The following is a 19,148-nucleotide window of genomic DNA, read 5'->3' on the forward strand; positions in this document are numbered from 1 at the left end:
CTGCTGAAGCCTTCCAGAGGGCCTGCTGCTTCTACCTGCAACCCCCAGCTTCTGCACGGTGGCCTCAATGCTCTGTGGTCCACCCCTAAAATTCTCATGGACGATGCTGCCACTGCCTTCCCATTCTCAGTCTCAACTCCCACCAAATGGATACCCTTTACACCCACTCATGTCCTTTGCCAAGCTGACCCCAACCCTTGACCATGTAATGAATTTCCCCCCATCCTTAACAGAGCTGCTTAACTGCCATTTCCTGTCCATTCACCCATTCGGCAATATCTACAGAGCACCAACTCGGAGACAGAGTATTACCATGGAGAAAGCAACAGGGAGCAAAGCGGACAAGATGCCTCCCCTCAAAGACCCCCATCAATAGGCAATAAAAAAAAAATAAGTAAGATGGTGCAGTTTGTGGAAAGAACTACACAAGAAGCTGTGGCAGAGAATAAGGCAGTGATGAAGAGATCTCCCTCTTCTGCCTTGTTAAATGGACATTGGAGAAGTCTCCTTTCATCTCTTTAGGAAGTATGTCCCATGTGCAGGCAGCCTCAGTCTTGCACCAATCTTTTGCAGGTTACCTGCTCAAACTGAAGCTAGGCTGTGAGGCAGGGACAGAAAGTACTGGGGCTCAGTTACTGCATATGGTGAGCCATGCCTGTGCCGAGTAAATGACAACATCCTGTGTGCCCTGAAGTTTACCAAGGCCTGGGGGGAGTTTCTAGCGGGGAGCATGGTCTGAGCATGGGCAGGTGCTGGGCAATCCCAAGGAGGGCCCTGAATGGAGCAGATAGGCTTGTTCAGGAACCCGGGCTCCTACGCCTCTCTGGCCTCAGTCTTCCCACCGGAAAGGTGGGAATAGGTCTGGACTGGGTAGTCCTGAAGGAATTTTTGCTGCACATGTCCCTGTGCTAAACGAGGGAACTGCCCTTGCTCTTTCAGTTCAGACCAATGGCTCTGGGTAACTTGTCATTTTTCCTATGCACGAGATTAGACAGGCACATTTTTTGTGTGAATAGTGGCCACAAAAATAGAGGCCCCAAACCAGAGAATTTTAAAGAAGGCACTCACTTCTGCAAATTCTTTACAATGGCTCAACTGCAGCAGCCCATGTGGCTAGAACTCTGTGCTCCGCAATCTGGAACCATGGGAGTGGCCTGGGTTCAATTCCCAGTCCAACCTAAAGGCTCGGTGAGGTGGATCATGACTGTAATCCCAGCAACTCAGGAGAATCACAAGCTCAAGGCTGACCTGGGTGGGACCAGCAGTTAGCATAATGGCTATGACGTCGAACTCCCATGTAGTCAACCGTGATTCGAATCCCGGACCCGGTGGCTTAAAATCATGCCAGGCACATGTGTGTGCATGCCCAAGATCCCGAGAGGAGAATGGAGAACGGATTGTGGTGTGGCCATCCATCCCCCCGGGGGCTGATTTCTCACTTTCTGTCTCTCTGTCTCTCTCTGTCTTTCTGACAAGTGCACGCACCCTATAGCAAAAACCTCTCCAAAAAAAAGACTGACCTCAGCAACATAATGAGACTCTGTCTAAAAAATCTGCCAGGCATGATGGTATGTACCTACAGTCCCAGCTGGGAGGCTGTGGTAGGCAAATGGCAACAAGATCCTGTCTTAGAAAACATTAAAATTTTAAAAATAAGCCAACAATTTTTTTAATTCCTTACAAGAAGAGATTACTTTTAACTGTCCTTTCGTTTTGAAGCATATCATTCAAAGAGGAGTAGCATCTACACACCTACCACAAGAAACACCAATAGCTGACCTTTAAAAGACTGATTGTGAGGGACTTTAGGTAAGCATGGTCATGTAGGACTTTGTTGCAGAATTTCCTCCTCTCATATACCTCACAAAAAGAGCAATACAAAAAAAAGACCCAGAATACCACCAAAGCAAACATTCATACAGAAAGAAAAGAAATGGCCAACAGCAACCAGACCAGAACTAGAACACAGACCTTGAAAACTGGCAGTCGGAGTATAGCACAGGATATTCCTGTCTTCTCTAGAAAACAACACCAACCAGAGAAAGAGACCCACCCTAAGAACTCTCACTAACACCCTGAAGTGGGGGAGGGAGGAGAGAGAATAAATAGAGTGAGGAAGTGAGTCAGCCATCCTGGGGAAAGATCAAGATTACCTTCCGCCCACAGTAGCCTTCTTAAAGGTGTTGAGCCCTTCCATTTTCCAAGACTTTGTACTAATTTGAAGAAAGTAGTCCACTGGTGGGGTAGGCTCTGTAGCACAGTGTTTAAAGCACTGTATATTAGGAGCCAGATCGCACATGCCCTACCACAGTTCAAATCCCAGCCCCAGCAGCTTGAGAAACATGCCAGGCATATGTGCATGTGTGCACCAAATCCTAATGGGATGGAGAAATGGAAGGGTAGGGATTGTGGCTTGATCACACCACATTGGAGATGCTTTATCTCTTTCTTCTTCTTTTTTTTTTTTTTTTTTTTTTTCTAGCGGGCGGGGCCCGCCGCCGAAAAAAGAGCAAGTGAAAAATCATCCCCCAGGGGGGATGGCCACACCGCAACCCCTTCTCCTCCATTCTCCTCTCGGGATCTTGGGCATGCATGCACACACGCCCGGCATGAGTTTAAACCACCGGGACTGGGACTTGAACCACGGTTGACTAGCAACATAGCCATTACGCCAACTGCTGGTCCTGGCTTTATCTCTTCCCATCAGTCTCTTTTCCTCTCTCTGTGTGCATGTGCTATCAGAAATATTCGTAAAAGGACACACTGTGTTCTACAAAAAATTGGTACAGAGAGCTGAGCACCAGATATGGTGTAGTTAAGTAAGTGAATTTCAAGGATAAGGAAACATTTCTTCAGGGTGCTAGCAGAAGAAGCGAGTCACCTAAAGAAGAAATATCAGACTAGCCCCAATCTTCTGCATAGAGCATTCTGTGTTGGCACCAAGTACCAAAATACAAATAGAGATCATCTCCGGGTGGAAGGTTTAGGGGTGATTTTAGTCCTTTCTATACTTTTTTCTTGTTATATGTTGTCTTTAATTATTTTGAGTGAGCACATATCACAATAATCAGGAAAAAAAAAAACAGTAAAAGCTATTTTCATTTTGAAAAATAAAGCAAAGCAAAGTGCCCACTAGAAATCTATTCTGCGCCTCTATCAAAGCTCATTCTCTCACATTTCGCCCTGGATTTGAAGAAACAGGCCACGAGAGACTCTCGGTGTTGGGTGGACTGATGGGATGTGTGAGGCAAACTCTTTGTGACAATACAACATCCTGCACTCTGCAGACCTGAAGGCTGGTTTTATCACATTTCTGTGTGGAGCAAACGTTTTCCCACATTTTTATATATACCTTCAAAAAATGAAGAATCGCTTTATCAGTGAAAAACAGCACATCAATTCTTTGCCAAATCAAATTGTGAGCATTTAATTAAATACATAAATATTGATGGTGCATCTACTCCCTATCAGAAATGTCTGGCAAATGGAGAAGGTATATACCCTGGAGGGGTGGTCTAGTGAGAAGTGCAGGACAGTCCATCCTGAGTAAATGATGATTTATTGGCATCTGAGGCTTGCTGGCTGCAGAGCAGAGCTGTTAAGGAGTGGAAGTTCTGTAGAGAGACAAGCTTAAGTTGGCCCTGGCTCTGTGGCCCTTGACCCTGGGTTATTGGGTAAGTCAACTTGAGGATGAGTGATTATGCTTTGCTTAGCGCTGACACTTAAGCCTTGCCTCCACAGGATGATTTAGAATCTGAATTTGAACTCTTCCTTCTCTCTCCACTGCCATCATCTGAGCGCTCCTCCATGAACTTCCCTGCTGTCTTCTGCATTTACTCATACACCCTGCAGTCCTTTCTGCAACAGCAATGATCTCTCTGAAATGCTGATTGATTCCTTCAGTCTCTGCTAGAAGCCCTTGGTGGTTTTCTTCAATAGCAAACCCCTTTTCTTTATCTAAAAGAGGCTGCTTTATTGACCCTCATCTTTCCACTTCATCCCATTTCTTTCTTCCTCTCTTAGGTGTCCAGACAGATTGACCCTTGTCCAGACCTTGACGTAATCCTTTCACTCACAGCCCCGCTGTCCAACCATCCCTCTACCTGACATGATCTTCCACAGAACCTTATGAGCTACATCTCCTTCGACCCACATCTTTACCATCATCTCCCCAGAGACCCCTTCTCTGACCACTGCTAGAATAAGCTCCCACGCCCACATTGCCCTGTGCATCTCCTCTGCAGTGCTTATGACATTTAGCACTTATTTACTCATTCACTCACTCCATTTTTAATGAACAAGTCATCCTAGCACCCTCACCAGACAATAGAGTCCTACAGAAACAGAGATATTTTGCACTCTACCAGCAAAGTGGGACCAGCCCCAGCTCTGTAAATAAGTCACTGAATGTTGACAGAATGAATGTCTCCAGTCTAGTGATTTTCAAACCATTTTCCATGTCTCCTTAAAGCTTGGCTGAGATTCTTCAGGGATTCCCCCTCCACTACCAATTCTAACTTGACTGCAGGAATGTCAAGGTCCCTCACTCTGATTGGCAGACTAGTGACTTCAGTGGACCTGGATAGTGCAGACCAAACCCCAGCAGTCATGCTGAGCCCCATTCCTGGGGCTGGAAACAGGACCCTCAGTCTCACTCATATGGGAATGGGAGGGTACAGAGCGCAGAGATTCTGTTCCAGGAATGCTACCTCAAGGGCATTTAAAAGCATGTGGAAGTTGAGGCCAGCAGGTCGCATAGTGGTTAAAGTATTGGACTACCACATGGTCAACTGCAGTTCAAGTCCCAGACCTGGTGACTTGAAAATCACACCAGGCATGTATGTACATGCCTAGAAATTCCAAGAGGAGAATGGAGGAGAAGGGACTGTGGTGTGGCCATACCCCCTGGGGAGTTATTTTTCATTTTTCCCTCTCACTCTCTGGTGAGCACACATGCCCTATGGCAAACACTTAAAAAGAAAATAAAGTCCATGGAAGTCTCATGGGCTGTCATGGAGAAACTCCTGGCATCGGAATGTGAGTGTGAACAACAACCTGCAATTGTACAGAACAGTCTCAAAGAATTGTCCTGCCCCAATGTCGGTCATGTCTCCACTGAGCTGTGGAGCAGCTCAGGAACAGGGGCCCAGCACACATTCGGTCATGGGGAATTAGGAAGACAAAAGGACAATAGGTTAGGCAGGGGCTGCTGTCCTCTCTCAAGAAAGGGCTAGCAGGAAAAAGCTGAAATTTAGGGGCCGGAGTCCAATCCTGAGTTCTGACAAGACATATAAACTAAGGCAAGTCAAGTGATCTCTCTGGGATTCAGGTTTCTCACCCAGGGACATAGTAACCAATACTTGTCTGACTCAATTTTTCTGAAAATCAAATGGTAAACATTTCTGAGATGGCATATTCCATATATATTGATTGCATTATAATTCTAATTTGTACATGTCACACTCAACTTAAGATGGATCATAGCTTGATTTGTGGCATTTGGAGAGCCAAAAGGATGAATCTCTCATTTTGATGTGTCAGATCAGAGAAGTGGCTTGTGTATGTTCCGGCTTAAGGAGTAAGGGCTATCTGACTCCAGCACCCACTTATAAAGCTTTCACTGAAATGGGCAGAGCCAACTTTTGCCAAGGAAACAGCCTCTAGCCACGCAGTGGTTCTACAGCCCAGCATGTAGAGGTGGAGGTTGATGGCGTGACCTTCTCAGGGTGATTAATTCTGTGTCCTGGCTCTGATATTGCAGGTGGCATCCCATTCATCTTGACCGGTGAGTTCTTCCAGCAATCACAGCGGCCAGCTGCCTTTATGATCGCAGGCACCGTCAACTGGCTCTCCAACTTTGTTGTCGGGCTTCTCTTTCCATTCATTCAGGTATGACCAACAAGGAATGTTGCCCATGGAATGCTCTTTGATTCTGCCCCCTCACAGGGGCAATTTATAGAGCAGAGGTTGATCTCTCTTTCTCAACCAGAAATTCAGCTATTGCCCCAAGGAAGGAAGAAATTGTGCTTTGGTCAAACTCATCCCCTTTCTTTCTCCTGTGCCTTCCTAGAGCTGCACTTAAATGTTCTAGGCTGCCACAGAAGGAGTGGACTACCCATTGCTGAGGGTATGCAAGGAAACTTGGTTAGAATCTCAAACCTGGAATGGCATGGTGGTTAAGGAACTGGCTCCCACATGGCCAATTCTTTTTTTTCTTTTTGGAGATGATTTTGCTATAGGGCATGTGTGCTTGCCAGAAAGACAGAGAGAGACAGAGAGACCAAAAGCAAGAAATCACCCTCCAGGCGGGAAGGCCACACCACAATCCCTTCTCCTCCATTCTCCTCTCGGGATCTTGGGCACACAAGCAGACATGCCCAGCATGAGTTTAAGCCACCAGGTCTGGTACTCTAACCATGGTTGACTACATGGGAGTTCAGCGACATAGTCATTACGCTAACTGCTGGTCCCCCACATGACCAATTCTGAAGTTTGAGTCCTAGACCCAGCATCTGAAAAATGCTGGGCATATGTGGGTGTATGCCCAAAATCTTGAGAGGAGAATGAAGAAAGTATTGCAGCATGGTCATCCCTTAGGGGGTAATTTCTCATTTTCCCTCTCTCTGTCTCTCCACCAAGTACACACCACCTTATTTTTTCATAAAAAAAAAAAACTTAAAAAAAATTTTTAAAAAGAAAATGCCTAAAATGCCTGAAATCTTAGCAATTTTGCAATGTGCTCATCAATGTTAGACAATTTCTATATAATAGTTTCAATGCACACTGCACATCTGCCACCCATCTAATGTCCTCCCTGTCCTCATCATAACTACAACTAATGGGGTCATTGTCCCAAGAGTGGCAGTGATTGGTGGGAAAATTGCCACATACTCAGGAATTAGAAAAAGTTCTTTTTGTGTAGTTAAAAAATCTAATCATTCACTCACTCGTTATTTCAAAACATATTTATCAAGCCCCTACTGTGTGCTGGGCACCATTTTTGTCAATGGCAGTAGAATGAAAGCAAAGCCTGTGTTCCACGGTCCCGCAATTGGCCAGAAAAGTGATGAAGGCAGACACGCTCTTTTAGTCACGGTGGTCTGTGAAGGCACCTCAAAGGTGACATTTTTAGCAGACCTGAGTGGAGTGAGGGAGCGGAGATGTCTGTGAACGGCAAAGTCTAAGCTAGAGAAATAGCAAGTGCAACGTTCCTGAGACAAAGCTATGTTTGGCCTGTGTAAGGAACAGCAAGGAGTCTGGGATGGCTGGGACAGACTGAGCAAAGACACTAGAGGTAGGAAATGAGGTTAGAGATTTATCTTGGGTCAAGAACAAAAAAGACAAGGACTTTGCAAGCATTTACGAACATTTATAGAAAGAGAGTGAAGCTGTCTTTCTCCAGTGCCTACCAAGGCTCCCTGCTCCAGCATGAGTTTAAGCCACCAGGTCTGGTACTCTAACCATGGTTGACTACATGGGAGTTCAGCGACATAGTCATTACGCTAACTGCTGGTCCCCCACATGACCAATTCTGAAGTTTGAGTCCTAGACCCAGCATCTGAAAAATGCTGGGCATATGTGGGTGTATGCCCAAAATCTTGAGAGGAGAATGAAGAAAGTATTGCAGCATGGTCATCCCTTAGGGGGTAATTTCTCATTTTCCCTCTCTCTGTCTCTCCACCAAGTACACACCACCTTATTTTTTCATAAAAAAAAAAAACTTAAAAAAAATTTTTAAAAAGAAAATGCCTAAAATGCCTGAAATCTTAGCAATTTTGCAATGTGCTCATCAATGTTAGACAATTTCTATATAATAGTTTCAATGCACACTGCACATCTGCCACCCATCTAATGTCCTCCCTGTCCTCATCATAACTACAACTAATGGGGTCATTGTCCCAAGAGTGGCAGTGATTGGTGGGAAAATTGCCACATACTCAGGAATTAGAAAAAGTTCTTTTTGTGTAGTTAAAAAATCTAATCATTCACTCACTCGTTATTTCAAAACATATTTATCAAGCCCCTACTGTGTGCTGGGCACCATTTTTGTCAATGGCAGTAGAATGAAAGCAAAGCCTGTGTTCCACGGTCCCGCAATTGGCCAGAAAAGTGATGAAGGCAGACACGCTCTTTTAGTCACGGTGGTCTGTGAAGGCACCTCAAAGGTGACATTTTTAGCAGACCTGAGTGGAGTGAGGGAGCGGAGATGTCTGTGAACGGCAAAGTCTAAGCTAGAGAAATAGCAAGTGCAACGTTCCTGAGACAAAGCTATGTTTGGCCTGTGTAAGGAACAGCAAGGAGTCTGGGATGGCTGGGACAGACTGAGCAAAGACACTAGAGGTAGGAAATGAGGTTAGAGATTTATCTTGGGTCAAGAACAAAAAAGACAAGGACTTTGCAAGCATTTACGAACATTTATAGAAAGAGAGTGAAGCTGTCTTTCTCCAGTGCCTACCAAGGCTCCCTGCTGCCCAAGATACCAGGTGAAACTACCTGGAGAAAGTGAGGATCTATCAGATACACATCTTTTATTCTTAGAAACCACTTCAATCCTCTCTCTCCTCCAGACCAACTGTTCTAGATGTGGTTTATTATCTGCCCAACACATCCTGGAGATCCTGCTGCCATCTTGGGTGAGAAAAGGCCAGTATTTCCAGTTCACCATACTCCACTCTCCCCACCCCAAGCCCATGTGATGGCCACTCCTCTGCACATTCACCGTTTCAGAGCAGTTACTCTGTGCTGGGTCCCCTGTGCATAACTTTCTGTGACCTTAACACTCTCAGGCTCTTGAGCTGGAGTTTCTCATCCTTGATATTTTACGATGAGAACGCTGAGGCCCAGGAACTAGACAAGGTCAGCCCAGAACCCAATCCCTCCACTCCATCACATCTGCCTTGTTTATGCTGTCCTTTGACACTCCCTATAATCTTCTCAATCTCAGAATTAGAAGGCTGACACACAGTGTAGCTTTCAAAGCATCTTTGGCAACAGCTGTCCCATCTTTGAACTCAACCACTATGGCCTTCCTTTTGGCTGGAACCGCCATCTTCCAGTAATTTACCAAAATGACGAACACAAAGGAAAAGAGGAGAGGCATCCGATATATGTTCTCTAGGCCTTTTAGAAAACATGGAGTAATTCCTTTCACAATATATATGCCAATCTATAAGAAAGGTGATATTGCAGACATCAAGGGAAAGGGTACTGTTCAAAAAGGAATGCCCACAAATGTGACCGTGGCAATACTGGAAGTCTGCAATGTTACCCAGCATGCTGTTGGCATTGTTGTAAACAAATAAGTTAAGGACAAGACTCTTGCCAAGAAAATTAATGTGTATACTGAGCATATTAAGCATTCTAAGAGCAGAGATAGCTTCCTAAAATGTGTGAAGGGAAATGACCACAAAAAGTAGGAGGCCCAAGAGAAAGGGACCTGGGTTCAACTGAAGTGCCAGCTGCTCCACCCAGAGAAGCACACTTGGTGAGAACCAATGGAAAGGAGGCTGAGCTATTAGAACATATTCCCTATGAATTCATGGCATGATGGGTGTTAAAAATAAACTAATCTATGATCTGAAAAAAAAAAGAAAGAGAAAAAGAAAAAGAGAAAGAAAAAGAAAAACTCACACACTACAGGAGATGCCATGGATGTGGAACTGAAAAAGCCCTCATACTCATTTACTCCCGTCCTGAGGGCATCTTCACCTGGCTGCAGTCAGAACATAACGAGTTGTCTTTTCGAATGATTTCAACCCATAAAGGGTTTTTTCTGGCTTGACTCAAAGCCAGCATAGACGAGGGTCAGAAAATATTCATTATTGTGGAGAAAAGTCATTTCAAGTCACTTCTGTCAATTCTGGTTTCCCCACTGCCTTTACAGTTAAGTGGAGAAATTCCAGAGTTTTCCCATAGCCCACAACAAGGCTTCATATATCTGTAAAGTAGGTCATTATCTTCAGAGTAATTTGGGGGAAACCATGTGAAAGATCTCACTGTACCCCCAGACCAAAAATGGTTTCTCACTTCCTGCCAGAGTTTGGGAGTTAAGAGCACTGTCATGCCACTTTAACATGAGTGATTATTGAGCATTTGCTGCATGTATGCTAGGCAATACTCTCAATGCTAGGAGGTAATGTTTTCATCGTCCCCCTTTGACCAGATAAGGAGAAAAATTCAAAGAGAGGTAGTGATCTCCTAGGTCACTCCCCTGAGAAATTACAGAGCTGATTTCTTATCCTCCCTTGTAAAGACTAAGGAAAAGGGAGCCCTCAGGTATTCAGCAGGTGACACTATCCTAGAAGTGCATTTTAACTGGGTTTGAGTAGATAATTTGTCCAAAAATATATACAGGCGGCCTTTCATACCAATGGGCTCTGCAACTGCAGATTTAATCAACTGCAGATCAAAAACATTTGGGAAAACATAAAAAATACAACAATAAAAATAATATAAGTTAAAAACCACTACAGTATGACAGCTATTAACATAGTATTTACATTCTATTAAGTAATACAGTAATCTAGAGATAAAGTATATAAGAAGATGTGAGTTGGTTATATGCAAACACTACTTCATTTCATATAAGAAACTCAATATCCACAGATTTTTGTATCCATGGGATTCATGGAACCAATCCCCAGTGGACCCCAAGAGATGCTATACATAGAGATATAGAGATACAAACACATGCACCTATTCCAGAGAGGTCTTCAGCTGAAATTGGATCCATCTGACCTTAATTTCACTTTGCACATATTTGACAAATCATAGCCCGTCTATAGTTTCTTTCAAATAGAAATGTAGCGCTGCATTTTTCTCAAGATATTTTCTATACCATGTGTCTAGGATCCAATTTCATTTTCAGTCACATAAAATACATGCTAACTCAGCCTACCTATCTGGATTGCCTACCAAGGAGGGGGTCAGGAAGGTAACAGTGACCATGAATTAAGCATATACTATGTGCCAGGTTGCCCATGTAGTCATGCGATGGAAGGTCTTATTACCCCCACATATTAGTCAGGATAGGCTGGGTTTTGCTGCAGGAGGAAACAGCCCTCAAAAGTCAGTGGCTATAAAACATCCAAGACGCCTTCTCACTCACACTAGATGTTCACTGTAGGGAGCTGGGCACCCACTCCAGGGCTTCCCAGGATGCTAGCCAGCAGGGCCCCTTCCCTGGCAACAACTGCTCCTGCGGCAGGTAATGGGATGTGGCAAATCTCATATTTGCTCTTTAAGGCCTCAATCTGGCAGCAATATGTGCCACCACCAAAGAACTCTCTTGAACGAAAGTCTCATAGCCATGCCTTACCTATAGAAATGCAACTGCCCAAAGGAATCACGGAGAAATTAAGAGAGGCGAGAATGTACAGGACACAGAAATGCCTGAGGACTGAAAGGTAACCTAGGTAGCCATGCCAGGGGGAAACATGAACAAAACCTAGCAGTCATACACTGCAAAGGAGTGACGCTGCAATGAGAGCTGGACATTGAGCAGCCACATAGACAACCGCATCCAAGCCTTGTGCTGAAAGGAGAAGGGCTGAGTGAAGGCTGGGGCCCACATGCCACATGCCATTATGGAAACTCAAAACACACATGTAAAACACCACCATGGCTTTTCACAGAGACGAAGACACAGAGGTGATAGGATAGATGACATAGATGATAGAGAGAGAGAGAATAGGTGAATTTGAAGACATTTATCAAACATGTAAAATTGAGCTTGTCCACAGTTGGATGGAGGCCATTGTAGGGCAAAAAAGAGAATGTGGAGCTTGAGGGTGAAAAGAATAAAAACAAATAACATAAATAAAAGGAGACCCTTGCACGTTCCAATAATGACAGTATGCCAAGAAACATACTACACACACATACACTGGCGGGGCTAGTCAAACTTTTTCTGACTTTGACTGCTTTCTGAGCTGTGATTTTTATGTCTGTAAGACAAGAAAATTGCCCCAATTTTGCAGCAGGACTGTCAAAAGAATTACAGCTAAAGTCAAGATTTCAGCGTCTGCGTGTGGACATACAGCGATGTCTGCCATGCCTGTTCCTCGTACTGTGAAAGGTGCTTCCTGCCATGCCCTCCTAGGGTCACTTGAGAGGAGACCCAAGCACACCAGACAGGAAAGAACAGCTCCTGAGAAGTGCTGGAAGCTCGGCTCCACCCTGCCAACAGAGCCGTCAACTGGGGGCAGGTTGTTCCGAGTTTGTCTTCTCACGTGGTCACCCAAAAATGTTACACACTCTCCCCTTTTTCATGCACTCCTCTGCCTTTCCTGCAAACTATTCTAGAATGTGGAGTCGAGGTGGAAAACCTTGACACCTGGTGAGCTGGCTATCACTCTCTGTTCCTCTATCCCTAGCCACAAGCTGCTCTCTCGTCTGGGTCCCTGCTGTGGTCAACATCAGAGCTGCTTGGGAAGTTTGGTATAAAGCCTGCAGACAACTCAGTCCCTGACGTTAACACCAATATTTTCGGATTCAGAGAAAATTGCATGCAAATATATGCCTGCTTGATTCCACTGAAGTAATAAAATTCTGTTTGAGTTCAATAAAATCTGGAAGAGAGAAAATTATTCTTTCTAACCTGAAAAATATTAGGGCATATCCCAAATCCCTCTGTAAAGGGAGGAGAAAGCTGATGCATATCTAGAATCATGGGCTCTAAAGCAAACAGAGCTGCTTCTCACTCCTCTGGATAGGCTAGATGATGCTCCCTGGGTGTGAAGGGAGGGAGAGAACATCTTTCACTCGGTCCTATCCTCACTAGCATTTTGCGGGGCCCTGGAGGCAGAGCAGGGGCAAGAGAGGCACCGTCTGCCCTTATGTTGCAGAAAAGAACAGACAGGTCTCTCATGGCAGGAGCAGTTCGGGTATCGTGGAGGGAATAAACTGGGGGAGGACACTAGCTAGGCTGGTCAGGAATGGGTCTTTAGAGCTGGAACTGAGGAAGCAAAGGAGTGGGGACTGTGGAGGGAGGCATGGCCTGATAGGGAGCAGGAAGAGGGTGGGTAGAGCCCTGAGCCGGCAGAGGAGCATCCAAGGAACCGAGAGGGTCACAGGTAACTCCTGACAGGGCAGGGAGGCCACGGCCAAATTCTGCAAGACTTTGAGGGAATGATAGGGATTTGGGGCTTATCCAAAGGACCGTGGGAAGCCACTATATGATTTTAAAACATGACCTATTTGAGGTTTGTAAAAGACATCGGCAGAGCCAGTTGGTAGTGTAGTGGTTAAGGCACTGGACTCTCGCATGGTCAACTATAGTTCAAGTCCCAGATCCGGTGACTCAAAACATGCTGGGTGCATGTATGTACGTGACTAAAATCCCAAGAGGAGAATGGAGAAGGGATTGTGGCATGGCCTTCCCCCTGCAGGGGGGAGGGGGGGATGATTTCTCACCTTCCCTCTCATTTTCCCTCTGACAAGAACATATAGTCTTTGGCAAAAACATTAAATAAATAAATAAATGAAAAGGCACCAGCTGCCTAGTAGCGCCTGGATATGGGACAGCTGCTCACTTAAAGAGGACAAGTTCAAAGATAGAAAACCAGGTGTCAGAGACCTGAACAGTAGTTATTTTGTGTGTTTGTGGGGATGGGCGGCAACTGACTGGAAAGGAGCTTTCTGGAGTAGCAGAACCCTCTGTCTTGATGGAAGTGTTGGTTACTAAGCTACGTGCTTCTATCCAAGTTTATTGAACTGCACTCCAATGATCTGTGTGAGCTGCACTCTTATGATCTGTGTGAGCTGCTCTATGTAAATTCTACCTCGATTAGAAACAATTACATGTTTTTAAAAAAGGAAATTGTGGGCCAGCAGGTGGTATGGTGGTTAGGGCACTAGACTCCCACATAGTTGACTGTGGTTCAAGTTCTAGACCTGGCAGCTTGCTTTCTCACTTTCCATCTCTCTCTCTTTCTCTCTCTCTGGTGAGCACACATGTCCTATAGCAAATTTTAAAATAATAATAATATTAAATTAAATTAAAAATAATTCTTTGAAAAATAAAGAAAGAATGGAGCTGGCAGGTGGCATGGTGACTAAGGGCGCTGGATTCCTACATGGCTGACTGCAGTCCGAATCCCGGACCTGGTGACTTGCTTTCTCACTTTCCCTTTCTCTTTCTGTCTGTCTCTGGTCAAATTTTAAAATAATAACAAATGCAATTAAATAAATAAATAGTTCTCTTAAAAAAATTTTTTTAAAAGAAAAGAAGTAAAGGATAAAGTCATCAGGACCTAGGAGCAAAGACAAACAGAGAGGAAGGAATGGCCGACGGTGATTCCCATGTATGCCAGACAACTCAGTCCCTGACGTTAACACCAATATTTTCGGATTCAGAGAAAATTGCATGCAAATATATGCCTGCTTGATTCCACTGAAGTAATAAAATTCTGTTTGAGTTCAATAAAATCTGGAAGAGAGAAAATTATTCTTTCTAACCTGAAAAATATTAGGGCATATCCCAAATCCCTCTGTAAAGGGAGGAGAAAGCTGATGCATATCTAGAATCATGGGCTCTAAAGCAAACAGAGCTGCTTCTCACTCCTCTGGATAGGCTAGATGATGCTCCCTGGGTGTGAAGGGAGGGAGAGAACATCTTTCACTCGGTCCTATCCTCACTAGCATTTTGCGGGGCCCTGGAGGCAGAGCAGGGGCAAGAGAGGCACCGTCTGCCCTTATGTTGCAGAAAAGAACAGACAGGTCTCTCATGGCAGGAGCAGTTCGGGTATCGTGGAGGGAATAAACTGGGGGAGGACACTAGCTAGGCTGGTCAGGAATGGGTCTTTAGAGCTGGAACTGAGGAAGCAAAGGAGTGGGGACTGTGGAGGGAGGCATGGCCTGATAGGGAGCAGGAAGAGGGTGGGTAGAGCCCTGAGCCGGCAGAGGAGCATCCAAGGAACCGAGAGGGTCACAGGTAACTCCTGACAGGGCAGGGAGGCCACGGCCAAATTCTGCAAGACTTTGAGGGAATGATAGGGATTTGGGGCTTATCCAAAGGACCGTGGGAAGCCACTATATGATTTTAAAACATGACCTATTTGAGGTTTGTAAAAGACATCGGCAGAGCCAGTTGGTAGTGTAGTGGTTAAGGCACTGGACTCTCGCATGGTCAACTATAGTTCAAGTCCCAGATCCGGTGACTCAAAACATGCTGGGTGCATGTATGTACGTGACTAAAATCCCAAGAGGAGAATGGAGAAGGGATTGTGGCATGGCCTTCCCCCTGCAGGGGGGAGGGGGGGATGATTTCTCACCTTCCCTCTCATTTTCCCTCTGACAAGAACATATAGTCTTTGGCAAAAACATTAAATAAATAAATAAATGAAAAGGCACCAGCTGCCTAGTAGCGCCTGGATATGGGACAGCTGCTCACTTAAAGAGGACAAGTTCAAAGATAGAAAACCAGGTGTCAGAGACCTGAACAGTAGTTATTTTGTGTGTTTGTGGGGATGGGCGGCAACTGACTGGAAAGGAGCTTTCTGGAGTAGCAGAACCCTCTGTCTTGATGGAAGTGTTGGTTACTAAGCTACGTGCTTCTATCCAAGTTTATTGAACTGCACTCCAATGATCTGTGTGAGCTGCACTCTTATGATCTGTGTGAGCTGCTCTATGTAAATTCTACCTCGATTAGAAACAATTACATGTTTTTAAAAAAGGAAATTGTGGGCCAGCAGGTGGTATGGTGGTTAGGGCACTAGACTCCCACATAGTTGACTGTGGTTCAAGTTCTAGACCTGGCAGCTTGCTTTCTCACTTTCCATCTCTCTCTCTTTCTCTCTCTCTGGTGAGCACACATGTCCTATAGCAAATTTTAAAATAATAATAATATTAAATTAAATTAAAAATAATTCTTTGAAAAATAAAGAAAGAATGGAGCTGGCAGGTGGCATGGTGACTAAGGGCGCTGGATTCCTACATGGCTGACTGCAGTCCGAATCCCGGACCTGGTGACTTGCTTTCTCACTTTCCCTTTCTCTTTCTGTCTGTCTCTGGTCAAATTTTAAAATAATAACAAATGCAATTAAATAAATAAATAGTTCTCTTAAAAAAATTTTTTTAAAAGAAAAGAAGTAAAGGATAAAGTCATCAGGACCTAGGAGCAAAGACAAACAGAGAGGAAGGAATGGCCGACGGTGATTCCCATGTATCCATCTTAGCAAGAGAAGATGGTGGAGTCACTTCTGAGAACGGACAGAAGAGCAGGCTTGCCAGGGAGAAGGGAGGCTGGGACTGGGAAATGTTGGCAGATGCTAAATGGAGAGTCCAGTGGAGCAAGCTGAGTCAAAATGGCATCAGTGTCTGCTTCAAAGATTCCTGGGAAACTCCCACAAAACCTTAAGTGCAGTCATGACGGTGACCCGTGAGCCATGGCACACACCAGAGATACATGTTATGATCCCCAAAGATGCACATTAAGATCCCTGCTCCCTTCCAGCTTCCCTGACGAGCATCCCAGTGATTCAGGGCTACCCTGTCATAAAGGAGAACGGCCTTGCCTGTTCTTTGCCGAATTGGAGCTGTAAGTCTTGGCAGTGTAAGCTCCTGTCTTCCTAATGCACAATGGCAACCCAAGACCTGACTCATCCACGTGCCCGAACCCCCAGTGAGCCACTGCTTCATCTGTGGGTGGGAGGGGAAACAAAACAGAAGAATTTACATAGCCCACCTTTTCGTACCTTTATGAATCTCCACAAAAGTCCTCTGATTAAATTAGTTTAACTATTGTTCCAACACAGTTTTATTAAGATGGTGCTTGCTACGAGCCAAGCACTGCGTAGGGCTGGGTACAATGGAGAGCAAGTGCCATGGATACCATCATCATGGAACCCGCCGTCTAAGCCAGGCTTGATGACCTGGACGTGGACACCAGGCGGTCCATGGGTGGGCCTCAACACAACCAGAAGCAGTGTTGAAAATGTCCCGGCATGCTATCAACTTTTTCCTTTTTATAGAAGAGATCTTGTTATCAGATTCTCAAAGGGGTACATGGCCCATGGATGCTGAACGTCACTGATCTGGCCACTATAGTGCTTTCTTCTGTCTACTGGGCTCCCAAAGCAGCTACAGACTGCAACCTTGTCCTTCAAGACTCAGCTCAGAAGTGTCTATTAAAACAAAACAAAACAAAACAAAAAAAAAAAAAAAAAAAAAAAAACAGGGAACCAGCAGTTAGCGTAATGGTTATGTCGCTGGACTCCCACGTAGTCGACCGTGGTTCGTGTCCCAGACCCGGTGACTTAAAACTCACGCCGGGTGCATGTGCATGCGTGCCCAAGATCCCGAGAGGAGAATGGAGGAGAAGGGATTGCGGCGTGACCATCCCCCATGGGGGGTGATTTCTCGCTTTCTGTCTCTATGTCTCTCTCTGTCTGTCTGGCGAGTGCACGCGCCCTACAGTGAAAATCTCTCCAAAAAAAAAAAAAAACACACTTTATTTAATGACTTTGTGGGTTTTTTTTTTTTTTTAGAGGTTTCTGCTATAGGGCATGTGTGCTCGCCAGACAGACAGAGAGGGACATAGAGACAGAAAGCGAGAAATCACCCCCCAGGGGGGATGGTCACGCCGCAATCCCTTCTCCTCCATTCTCCTCTCGGGATCTTGGGCACGCATGCACATGCACCCGGCGTGAGTTTTAAGTCACCGGGTCCGGGACGCAAACCACGGTCAACTACATGGGAGTCCGGTGACATACCCATTACGCTAACTGCTGGTCCCCCTGGAAGTGTCTATTGAAATGGTGGCTAAGCACATCTGCCTGCCTCCTCACTGTTAAGGACAAATGTTTCTGCCCTCCCCCGACCTGCCAAATTCATAAATTGAGGCACCAATAAGATGGTGTTTGGAGAATGATCTTTAGAAGATAATTAGATTTAGATGAAGTCATGAGGGTAGGTCCCCATGGTGAGGTTACTATTCTTACAGGAAGAGAAAGGAAGACCAGTCTGTGTCTCTCTCTATTTCTCTCTCACTCTTACTGTGTGTTCTGTGAAGGCACAACAAGAATAGCCTTCTGCAAGCCAGAGAGAAGGTCCTCGCCTTGGTTTTGCACTTCCAGCCTCCAGAATTATGAGAAAATAAATGTCTGATGCTTAAGCCACTCAGTCTGATGCTTAAGCCACTCAGTCTGCAGTATTTCATTATGACATCCCAAGATGACTAAGTCACCCACTCACCCCAAATCTTACATATACTAAATTTTAAATAAAGAAGTAAGTACAACTTGGCTGGCTCCATGTGTAGAACCACAGGATTCCACGTGGCTAGCTGTGATGAGAGTCCCAGACTCTGCAACTTGAGAAACAAGCCAGGGCATAGGCATGCATCCCCAAAATCCTGAAAGGGAGGAAGTCATGGAGGAGAAGAGGTTGTGGTGTGATCATTCCCTATGAAGGGTGCTTTCTCCTCTGCCTCTCTCTGGCAGCCATATATTTCTTCTAGTTAAAAAATAAAAGTATGTACAGTCTACTATAAAACAAGAAGGGGTCTGTGGGGATACCCAAAATTTAAGGACATCTCTGAAAGAGAGCAGATGAAAACGGATGGGGGAGATCTAGTTTAAGGCGCATCAAGGACAGAGCAGCTGAGAAAGGTGGAAGAAAGCAAGACCTTGGATGGAGAAAGTAGGGTATCAGTTAAAGCATTGCATTTGAAATAGCCAGAGAAATAGCACCAGAGCAACCCCCAGACCTACACAGTTTTCAGCATGAGCAGGCCCGTCTCGTGTTGAACAAATCGCGTGCACACAATGATGTATTATACAGTTTTTACTCCCAGCTCTGCTACTTTCCAGTGCTGGGACCCTGGTTAAGTAGCATGACCTCGCTCTACCTCGATTTTCTGTTCTGTAAAGAGGGGCCAAACAGGCCTGATTTGGGGGGGCAGGAAATGAGCATGCATATGAAAAAGCTAGCCTGTAACTAGGCTGAGTCATTGTTCACTTCACTGTGTTACTCCCTTCTCCTTCCTTCAGCTAGCCTCGCAGCACTCTCCTTCAGATGCCCTTTATTAAGCACAGGCATCCTCAGGACCACTAATTAGGACTGTGCTTTTAATTGTGTATGCAAGGTGAGAGTGGAGGGAGTGGTGAGCATGCCTCTAGCAGTCCCCATGTCTGCATAAGAGCGGGTAC

General features: G+C 45.2%; 1 protein-coding gene across 1 annotated transcript in view; it reads left to right on the forward strand.

The window, feature by feature from the left end:
• The window catches only part of SLC2A9 (solute carrier family 2 member 9), a 273,661-nt gene that overhangs the window by 250,878 nt on the left and 3,635 nt on the right, over positions 1 to 19,148 (forward strand). The window contains exon 11 of the mRNA XM_014581981.2: positions 5,762 to 5,889. Within this exon, the coding sequence (XP_014437467.1) occupies positions 5,762 to 5,889 (128 nt within the window). The remainder of the gene's footprint in view (positions 1 to 5,761; positions 5,890 to 19,148) is intronic.

The sequence above is a fragment of the Tupaia chinensis genome, unplaced genomic scaffold (genome assembly GCF_000334495.1).
Source record: "Tupaia chinensis unplaced genomic scaffold, TupChi_1.0 Scaffold141490_1, whole genome shotgun sequence".
Classification (NCBI taxonomy): Eukaryota; Metazoa; Chordata; class Mammalia; order Scandentia; family Tupaiidae; genus Tupaia; species Tupaia belangeri.